The sequence below is a fragment of the Patella vulgata genome, chromosome 2, assembly GCF_932274485.2.
Source record: "Patella vulgata chromosome 2, xgPatVulg1.2, whole genome shotgun sequence".
Classification (NCBI taxonomy): Eukaryota; Metazoa; Mollusca; class Gastropoda; family Patellidae; genus Patella; species Patella vulgata.
This window is the reverse complement of record NC_065880.2, coordinates 41824644-41836074: the sequence shown is the minus strand read 5'-3', so window position 1 is coordinate 41836074 and position 11431 is coordinate 41824644. Positions and strand designations below refer to the sequence as shown.

At 35.4% G+C, this 11431-nt stretch overlaps 1 protein-coding gene across 4 annotated transcripts in view; it reads left to right on the top strand.

The window, feature by feature from the left end:
• Positions 1-11091, top strand: part of LOC126810920 (tumor necrosis factor alpha-induced protein 3) — a 30533-nt gene extending 19442 nt beyond the window's left edge. For 2 of the 4 annotated variants that reach the window (XM_050536303.2, XM_050536300.2), the window contains exons 2-6: positions 2110-2405; positions 3918-4102; positions 4572-6417; positions 6716-6796; positions 7311-11091. In XM_050536303.2, coding sequence (XP_050392260.2) covers positions 2126-2405; positions 3918-4102; positions 4572-6417; positions 6716-6796; positions 7311-7789 — 2871 coding nt within the window. In that variant the 5' untranslated portion in view covers positions 2110-2125 and the 3' untranslated portion in view covers positions 7790-11091. Of the gene's footprint in view, positions 1-151; positions 255-2109; positions 2406-3917; positions 4103-4571; positions 6418-6715; positions 6797-7310 lie in introns of those variants that run through there. The other 2 variants (XM_050536302.2, XM_050536301.2) reach the window with 2 other exon arrangements.
• The last annotated feature ends 340 nt before the right edge of the window (positions 11092-11431 follow it).

Sequence of the window (11431 nt, the reverse complement as noted above, 5' to 3'; positions counted from 1 at the left end):
TTAAAGATGTGCAGACACCAACAATACTTTAACCATAAATTTAATCATCATACAAAACGCAATTAGAATCAAAGACCTGTGTTTGCCAGAATTAACTTCCTGGTGATTTTATCTGGTTTGAACTTCACAGCGTCATGACAATCAAGACAACACTTTTCACCCAATCGCCTGGTCTAGCGACAAAAGGGTTTTCCCCTTTCAAAGGCAAGTCAACTGAATGTTTTATTTTAACAGTGGTTAGATTTAATTATTTTGTGAGTATAATTTGTAATCAGAAAATGTCACATAGGTTATTTTCTATCTTTTTTATTCAAGGTTCAAAATTATAACTTCAATAATCAAGTTCAATCACGTAATTCACGGCAATCCTGATTGGGGCAAAATACGGGATTTCCCCGTTTGGCGTTTCTTTTATTATTTAAGTTTTCGGCTAGGAATATTGGCCTAGTCAAATTATAAACCACAGGAATAAGTATAAATTAAGTTAAAGTTAATCAGTAATTATTTTCCATGAGTATCTGAATTAAGATGTAACCAAATTTTGAAATTATATGTAAGATGGGAATCAACAACCAACCAAGGGCTGAAGTAGCTATATAGGCTACAGAGGTCTTAAACTTCTCGCACGGGTTAACGCTCGTCGTTGATTTAGTTTAAAATTTAAATTTAATTGGAATTGTAATATGTGTCATTTTCTTTAGTGCTGGGGATCACATGGCTAAGTGGTTAAGACGCAGGCTCGCTAGCCTGGAGGTCGGGTGTTCGATCCCTGCATGCAGGACGGAGGGCCTGACAAGGACTGCTGTCTAGTCCTTTGGATGAGACGAAAAACCGAGGTCCCATGTATACATTGGAATATACGTAAAAGATCCCTTGGCAGTTGGAATTCGATATAAGAGTAGGCGATAGTGCCCGGGCAAAATTTCCCTCATAGCACACTGTATGGCGTATGCCCGTCTTCATTAGCCCAGCATAGGAGCAGAACAGTAGGACGTTAAACCCCATTTTATTTCATTTCTTTAGGGCTAGCACGATTTACCCAAAACTACCCCAATCCACCCAAATCCACCATTTATTTCAAATCCTATCAGTATTACAAAAAAATGGTCAAAACTGCGATGTAGGCTAAATGGTCAAAACTGCAATGTAGAATGGTCAATATTTTTGTAAATGCAAGCTTACATTATAATTGGACTCATATTAAAGTAGCTAAGTCTCTAACTCAGTATCATCCAAAGTCTACGACATCGAAAACACGAGTTATTTGTCAATTTAAATCAACATTGGTGTTGTTATCGTATCTTGAAAAGATGGGCTTCTGATATCCAATATTTAAGACAAAATAAACATTTTACCATTGGTACCATAATGAGTTTCAGTGCCATTTGTAATAAGAGACTCAAAGAACGAGGCTAGACATATTCCACAAGTCATATGTCAAACGGTGAAGCCATATTCTTATCTGGAAAGCATGCGCAATAAATAGTATCGGTGTAGATGCTAAAGATAGACATTTGATTGACACTTCTGGCGTATTTTGCAAAACATAACTGATTTGAAATTAGAGTAAAAACAGAAACGATTGAATATAAATTAGTTTATATACATTCATATTACATTATTATATGCGTTGCGACCCATTTGTGTCAATTTCTAGGTCCCAAATATTAGCGATTGAGCTCCTTTAACTAACAAATATTTAATTGGTTATTTTGATTGTTATTAATATTATGGCCATATGACCAATCTTTGACCATTTTAACTAAAAGCAAAGACAAATGTTTGGTTTAGGACATTTCTGCTAAAAAACACAAAAACAATCCTCAGTTTAAAAATTCAGGCTTGCTACTGAAAGCCTCCCCCAATGAATTTCGTTTTGACTGGCATGTTATTTAATATGACTTATCTTAATTGTGTATATGTATGGTTTGAAAGTCCAGCCATCAGCTTTATGTGCTATGAGCACATATTTGGGATTTGACTTGATATAAATGGAATATTACTTATTATTAATATTATTATTGTATTTGCAAGGATATCTGGAATATTGTGTCGTGTCTTCTTTATATAAATGTAAATTGCTTATGATCATATGTGAAATGTTTTTAGTTCAAGATTAAAGAAAATGGAGCCCTTATTCAAAAGATTAGAAGATAGTAATTCTGAGAAAGTGAAGAAGATAAAGAAGAAAATTCTGGAAAATGTGGATTATACCAGATTTTTAACAATTGTAAACTTCAGTTTCTTTACCACCATTCTACCAAGCTTAAGAAGTTGGCACGATGAGTTTCGAGTGATGATAGAAAAAGCTGTGATTGACTGCGATATGAAAGTAGACCTTGAGCAGTCTAAAGTTATCAACTGGTGTAGAATATCACAGTCATTGTATCCTCTTAATACATTAAGTAAGCATGTCAGATAATTGTATTATTGTAATGCAAATTTGAAGCGATATCAGTAGGGTCAGTTTATTTTCATCTGTTGAGTAAGAATACCATTTACAATATTACATAGTCCGGACGCCAGGGCCGAGAGCCCACTTTTGTTTGATATGTAATGTTTCTCGGTGGATTATTGTTGGGTAGGGTCCCCTTGATTTTTCCAGGGTGGGTGTGGTCGTGTCGCCATTGGGGAAAATTAAATATTCATGATGGCGGCCAAAAATGATGAGAAAAATACAAAAAAAATCATTTTTCACCATCCTAGGTCGTGTAATATATCGTTTTATATGTTTTCGGGGTCGCGGAACATGAAATCGGGCATATTTTTAACATCCGACCTATTCGGACAAAGATATTCAAAATGGCGGCGGAAGTACAAGAATTTCATATTCTATTTTCCGTCTTCATGATGGGTCTTATGTTAAAAACATATCCAAATTCGCGTTAGTAGGGCGAAATATGGAATTCTTGTACTTCCGCTGCCATTTTGGGCCGTCATTTTAATAATATTGCTCGGAATAAGTTGGATATGTTAAAAATATGCCCGATTTCGTGTTTAGCGACCCCGAAAACATATAATATGATATATTACTCGACCTAGGATGGTGAAAAATGATATATTACACGACCTAGGATGGTGAAAAATGATTTTTTTTGTATTTTTCCCACCATTTTTGGCCGCCATCTTGAATATTCAATTTTCCCCAAGGGTGACACGACCACACCCACCCTGGAAAAATCAAAGAGACTCTACCCAACAATAATCCACCGAGAAACATTATATATCAGGCAAAAGTGGGTTCAGTGATAATATGGCATTTGACATCCCGACTATAATTTCTATAGATCATTTCATTTTTCAACATTTTATGCCAAACCCAACAGTTTAATGTATGAATTTAAAATTTTTGTTTGATGTTAAAATTAAATATAGTATTATCAAATAATAGTATTGCTGTGCTAATACACTTATATTTGGGTTTGTTATAAAGTAGTTTCAGTATATGCGACTCAGTTCAAGAAAGCTAACAGTATAGTGAACTCTTGTGTGTAATATACAAGGGCCTCAGTAATATAACCTAGTATAACACAGGCTTAGTTCTTCACCTCAGCATATGCCCTGCAGTCTGAATATTTTCTTATACAGGGGTTTGGTGAATGAGTGGTTATTGAGTCGTGTTGTGGTTTCTAACTCTCGGTCATCGTAATACGGAGTAGGGTTGCCTGCCTAGCCTTCTGAGTCTTCTCCATCTTCTCTAGTTTCCTCCCTCTGCTAAAGATCCTGATGCGAGAGAGAGCGTGCACACGCTAACCATTCAGCCATCCAACCCCCCAGATCCTCATGCACAAGCCAATTGTTGAATGCACATTTACCATATGTTCCCCAAAAGTTGAAATATCCTAGTTTGTGTTGTCTTCGCGCCCCCCCTGTTTCTCTTTTGTAAGAAATTAAATATTAAGTGTTATATTTTACAGGGGATGGTAATTGTTTATTACATGCTATATCAACATATATATGGGGAATACAAGATACTGGTCTAATATTAAGACGTCTTTTACATACTACTTTAGTAAATGACCCCAACAATTTGTTTAAATATCGATTCATAAGATATAAACAAAGTCAAGTATGGTCTGATCTTATTCGGTTTACTGAAGAGGTGAGTCCTTTGTTTTAATGTGCATCTATCATCCAGGTTCAGCCATTGCATTCTCTAAAATTCAGAGTGATCAAGATTTTTGTTTGAAACTACATATGTCATATGGTTCTTTTTATCAGAGCTACAATAAAGAAGTAGATCTAAATTCAGAGACAAGGATGATTACACATTGTATAGTTGTTGTCATTGACACTTAACATTGAACACTCTCTATATGTACTGATCAGAACTTCCAAAAGCCAAACAGATTGATTTAATTCTCCCTATTTTGACTAATTACTAAATTGTCTTGTACGGAACTAAATTTACTAATCAGTCTAGCATGGCAGTGTGGGCAGAAGTATTTCATTGCAGTTGGAATTCATGTTTCATTAGTTTCAATCATATTAAACATTTGGGCAGAAAATATGAAATACACTGTAGGCCCATTAATAACTGGCAATGACCTATTGTGCATTTTTTTCTTCAGAACTGGAATATGGAATGGCAGTATATTGTAGACAGCGCCAAATCTAAAGAAAATGCAAGTTTTGGAAATCCTCATTTATTTCTTGAACCCATACACATTTATGTAATGGCAAATATCCTTCGAAGACCTATAGTTGTAATGGCCGATGAGAAAATTCGTACATTTGGGGAGAGAATGAGTATGCAAGAAAATGATATTGGTGGTATTTATCTTCCTTTGAATGTTCCACCAGAGAGTTGTTGCAAGTTTCCAATCATATTAGGCTTTACTCTGAGTCATTTTTGTCCCTTGATCAATTGTAAAGAAAGTGCTTCAAGCTCCCAAAAACCAATTCTTCCTCTACTAAAGTCTGACTTGTCTCAACTACCACTCAAATTTTTGAGCATTGATGAAGAACCAGAAGTTGCAAATCTCCTTAGCATATACCTTAATCTTATTGAAATAGATCACACTTCTGGAGGAAATACAATACCCATTTCTAGTGCTAAGATTGGTTCACAAGGTTTATCAGAAGACCTTAGTGTAGTTGATGACTACTTTCGAGATTGTGAGCGAAAATACCGTGCATTTTTAAATGGGGAGGAAGCATATCCAATAGAATTACCACCATTTCGGCAGGAAGCTGCTCAATCAAGAACTTCCCCATTAAATAACATGATGCAGTCCAATGAGACACCAAGAACTGTGCCAAGCAGTAACTTGCCCAATGTACGTGTTAGCTCAGGCAGTCGTCAAACTCGTTACTATGGAATTGGTGATGGCAGTCCTTCGCCAGAGACAATGCATTATTTCCAGAATAGAAAATGTATCACACCAGGCTGTAGAATGTATGGTTCTGCTGCCACGGGTAATATGTGTAGTACATGTTTAAAGCGATACACAGAAGAAAATGCAGGCCCACCTTCAATTTATTATATTCCCCAAGATCCTTCAGCCCCACCACCATCATTTCCTCTCACACAAACCTTTCAACATCCAACTATGATGACTGAAACATGTCAGGGGCCAGACTGTAGATTCCATGCCTCTACAGACACTTCACCCTATTGTCATGAATGCTATAACCACCTCCTACCAAACAGACAAGTTTCCCAGAATTCTTCAAACACAGAAGAAAAAAGGCGACTAAGTGTCGAAATGGAGACACCTATCTATGTTGGTAACAGCTCATCTTCCAGTGGCGACACTGAATTGTTTGGCTCTGGTGAAAGCACTGAACAATTGACCAGACACCAAACAAATCAAAGAAAAGGAAAGGTGCAAAATATTCTTCAGGAATGTATAACTCAAGGATGTAGAGGTAAAGGTTCACCAGGGCAAAGTGGCAAATGTAGTAAATGCTATGTGGAATGTGGTTCTGGGAAACATGCTGCAGCAAACACTTCCCAGCAACCGATTGAAGAAATGATTGGCAGACAATTTGAGATGATGGAAGCTACTGGTAATTCAGCCTCAAGCGGGCATCATATTTCACGTAAACATATCTGTAGCACACCAGGCTGTGAAGGAATTCGACAAAAGAATGTCTTTGATATGTGCTTTAAATGCTTTGATAAAGCAGATGCCAAGAAAACAAGTACACAGAGACAAAATGCATCACGGAACACAGAACATGCTGCTACCTCTATACAAGAATTTGGGCAGAATGTGGGTAATATGGAAGAAAACGTTGTTGAATCTAGCACCCCAACTAACGCAATTGTAGAACCCAAACAAGTATCGTGCATGGATGACGCATCTACACAATGTGCCAGCCCAATGTGCGATAATCCAGTTTATCCTCCAGCTAAACTCTGTCAATCCTGTTTAGATGTCTTACGTAAAAATCAAGCAGGAAAATCAGCAGGTAATAGTAAACTTTGCAATTTCAGGATGAGTTGAAAATCAGTTTCAAAAGTAGAGGCTGCTGAATGATAATGATATCGTACTTTGTAGTATTTTCCCATCAAATATTTTTTGCTATTTTTGTGAGTCTTTAATTGCACCTGGTGTAAAAGTTGTTTTTATGGCAAAAAATGCACAATGGCATTTATATTTTATTTTTATATAATGACCTTTACACCGAACTGGATTTTTTGTTATGATTTTTTTTATTGAAATGATTACTTTTTACAAATAATAAGGTTTAATGGGGTTTTTTTCAGGCTGTAAAACTGTTAATTGTAAATTCCATGGAGCACCAGAATTCGGTGGCTATTGTTCTAGCTGTTTTAAGCATCGGTCACGTAAGTAATATTCAGGATGTTGGATTTGCAGAATTAGTCAAATTGTATTTGTACAAAATCAAATTGTATTTGTACAAAATCAAATTGTATTTGTACAAAATCAAATTGTATTTGTACAAAATCAAATTGTATTTGTACAAAATCAAATTGTATTTGTACAAAATCAAATTGTATTTGTAGATTTAGTCAAGTAGATTTAGTCAAATTTGAATTGGAGACTTTATGAACTAGTGTTTGTAGATTTCTCAAGTTTTCTCCCACTGCTATAAAGTGCCCTGTGTGCAACTGTGTAGAGTTAAAATTAAATATCAGTTTATCTCATCCTTAAAAATATAATTTGTTAGTTGGTTTATGGATAAATTGAGTTGACAAATATCTATGCAATATGATATTAACTGATCACTGAGGGGTTGAAAATCATGCCCCACTCATTGTTTTTTAACTTTCTATAATACATTCCCAATCAAATACCCGCATAGAAAATATGATGTAGTTTAGTGACTTGTTTTTCCAGCAGCCAGAAAAGTAAACAGTGCTCCAATTGCCAGACGGAATATGTACCCAGTTGAAGAGCAACTGGTCGAAAAACGAAATACTTCACCATTTATCAGAAGGTCTCAACCATCATGCATAGTAGAGGCATGTGTTAGATATGGAGACCCAACCTTAAATGGAATGTGTACTCACTGCTATAACCTGAATCACCCACTCTCAGCACCAATTGTTGGAGCAAGTAATTTACATATTGGTCAACAACCCTCAATTCCTGTTCAAGAAGGATATGGCTTTGTTCCCAATCCTTCTCAGAGCCAGTCATTTCTTGAAAGCATCCAAAGAGTTGAGGGTTCAAGGAAAGTAAGTAAACTGTGTAAAGCTAGTAATTGTAATAATTATGGCAATGCCAGTTGTGAGGGATTTTGTAATAATTGCTATAAAATATATAAGAGACAGTTTAAGAATCCTGCAATGCATCTCTTAGAAAGAAATGGTTAAATAAATTTAAGATAACCTGTTTTGAATAGTTGCAACTATTATACATTAAAAAATATTTTTTATTGTGGTATTTCAAAGTAAATAATGTGCATGTATTTGCTTAGATGTGTATAAATATTTTATCTGTTTTTTGTTTTATTTTTAAGAAATAACATAATTATTTAGCTTATTTATTAATTTGTGCTTCTGGAACCTAGGAAAACTGCCCAGGAGACAACTGTCCTGCTCATATGCTTCTGCTTATAATAATACACGATAGTATAATTAATCACTGCATTATAGTTAATCTAAAATATACTGAGACCCAATGAAATACACCACAGATTTGACGAGAAGTGCTAGAGAGACATAGGCATAATGATGGAGCTGAAATATGAATTTTGGTTGGCATGATTGTATACTGGACATTTATTACAGACACAAGAAAATAAACAACAACCCAAGGGAGTCACCACAAGTTTACTTTACACAGGCACATTCTCTGGGTTCAGGTGTAACTTGACATATCATTGGATTGTCCACAAAGCTGTAGGAGTTGCACTGATGCTAGCTTTTAAAAAGCCACATTTTATACACCATATCTGTATCATAAAATGGTGATTTTTAACATTTCAATTTTTTTGTTCTTGAGAAAATTGATAGGTGATGCTTTCATCCGATCATAAAAATGTCCTTCTCACAAGTTATGATCGTCATCAATGTTTTTAAATTCAGAATTGCAAGAATCATAAAGTGTATATCTCTCAAAGATTTACAATCTTAGCCTACACTTAAACAACATGTGCCCTTTCCGTGCGCCTCAGTATATTGTCTATATTTGGAGATTTATTATTATAGTGTGCACTCGGCATAATTGTATAATTACATCGATTTGAAAATTGTTCCCCAATAGAATGGAAATTTTCATTGCAAAAACATATGAAAATAATATATAACTAGGCCACACAAAAAAAATATTCTGGTTCTTGGACAATCCTTTTTAAAAAATTGATGCGGGAGGGCGTTTTTGGGGGTTTTTTTTGCTGTTTTGTTTTTATTTTGTCTAAATCTAGCTCGTTTTTCATTTTTAAGAGCTAAATTGCTAATATTGTGGACCTAGAAATTGACACAAATGGGTCTCAAGGCATATAATATAATGTAATATGAATGTATATAAACTGATTTATATTCAGTCATTTCCGTTTTTACTCTTGATTTCAAATTAGTTATGTTCAGCAAAATACGCCAGAAGTCTCAATCACATGGCAATCTCTAGCATCTGGTTATTCCAGTCTACACCAATAGTATTTATTGCCCATGCTCTCCAGATAAGAATATGGCGTCACCGTTTGACATGACTTGTGGAATATGTCTAGCCCATTTTTGATGCCGCCGCGGTATCTGAGAACCAAAATATTTTTTGGGTGTGGTCTTACAATGCTTATTATCTTTGATAATTTTGTTCACTATTGTATGGTATTTTAAAAAGTATTTTTCGGAACTTGTTTCATTAAAATTTAGATGCAGACTGCAATTGTAATGTTTTATATGAAATTATTATTATTATTATTGTTCGATTTATATGTGTGTATTCCTTATTATTCTGTAGTAATCATTACTTAATCAAGAATAATGCAAGTATTCTGTAAATATGACTGGTTAATGTTAAGACAACTACATTCGATGGGTCTAGTTGTTACATGTCTTACACCCTAATCATTAAGTGTAGCGTTTATTTTGGGCTTGTTCCCTTAAGCCCACTTAATCAAGTATGTATTTTTTCAGGGGGGTTGGATGGCTGAATGGTTAGCGTGTGCACACTGTATCATAAAGCCTGTCATTGAGTCAACTGGCGTGGTTTCTAATCCCCGGTTGTATGTGACAAGGAGTAGGGTCGCCTGTCCAACCTCGTGGGTTTTCTCCCACTGCGAAAGACCCCTACGCGCAAGCAAATTATTGAAATATAATTAAACCATATGTTAGTCCCAAAATGACCTAGTTTGTGTCGAGTGGACGTTAAACCCCATTTCTCTCTCTCTCATGTATTTTTCATGGTATGGCATCTAATGGATTATAAAATGTTCTTTACAAATAGTGATGTAGTTTTTATGGTAACCACTACTAGGTCAGTATGGTCAGATAGCACAAAGCCCCAAAACAGCCTTTTCAGTGCACTCTCTTTGCAAAATGTGATGTATTTGTAAATTAACTGGTCACTACCAATAAACCAATAGTTATTGTCCCCCGACTTTCGTAGAAAGCAGGGGACTATTAAAATGGGTTCGTCCGTCTGTCTGTCTGTCACTCTTTTTGGGACACAATAACTCTTTCTAATTGCACTAGAATGTTCAAACTTGGTGTTGGTGTTTATTAGGTCAATACCTTGATGGATTTGAAGATGAGCATTTTCCGCTTAGGTTAAGCGGAGATAAGCAATTTGATTGGTTGATGCTTTGGAACATGATAACTTTAGTTCTAATTAAGTGAGAGTAATGGAACTTGGTGTATAGTTTCATTACATCAATACCTTGACTAAGTTTGATAATGAGCATTTTCTGCTCAGGGTAAACAGAGCGATAAGCAATTTGATTGGCCAAGATTTTGGAACACAATAACTCTCCTTCTAATTCAGCTAGAATGTTCAAACTTGGTGTTGGTGTTTATTAGGTCAATTATATAGGGTAAACAGAGATAAGCAATTTGATTGGTTGATGCTTTGGGACACGATAACTTTAGTTCTAATTAAGTGAGAGTGAGGACACTTGGTGTATAGCTTTATTACATCAATACCTTGACTAAGTTCGATAATGAACATTTTCTGTTGAGGGTAAGCAGAGCGATAAGCAATTTGATTGTTCGAGACACAATAACTTTCCTTCTAATTGAACTAGAATGTTCAAACTTGGTGTAGGCATTCATTAAGTGAATCCCTTGATGGAGTTCGATGATGAATATTGTCTGCTTATGGTAGGCAGAGATAAACAATCTGATTGGTTGATGCTTTAGGGGCACGATAACTTTGGTTATAATGAGGTGAGAGTGATGAAACTCTAAATATAAATTATTTATATCATTATCATTATCGTGGCAATAATAGTTGACAACAGAGACTTTGCCTCAATTGTATTTTTTTATCGTAAAATCTCAGCCATCCAATGATCTAAAGAGTTGATTACTACAGACTTGTTAAAAAATGTCTAAACAATAATTTATATAACATTTGAAGCTAAAAAAGAGACATGCAATAGACCAATTTAGCTCTTACATAATGCATCTTTGACAAAATTCAATCAATTGATAATAAATGTATAAAAGTTCTATAATTGAACTTCTGTTGTATCATTAATTGTCCGAAGAAAGCAGCAGTCTTTCTGTTGACCCATAGTGTGGAACACAATAACGTTTAATTGAGCTGGAATGTTCAAACTTGGTGTAGGTGTTTATAGGGTTATAGCCTTGACTGAGTTCCATGATGAGCACTTTCTTTTGAGTCTAAGCAGAAGTAAGCGACGTCACTACTCACTGCTTTGCGACTCGAAAATTTTGATTCCTAATACTGTACATCGCTAAATAGGTGTGTTGGGTGCACCCTGGACAACTGTGTCACCTTGCCCAGGAGAGGGAAGGTGAACAGTGGTAGGGGATGCAAAATGTATTAGTGTG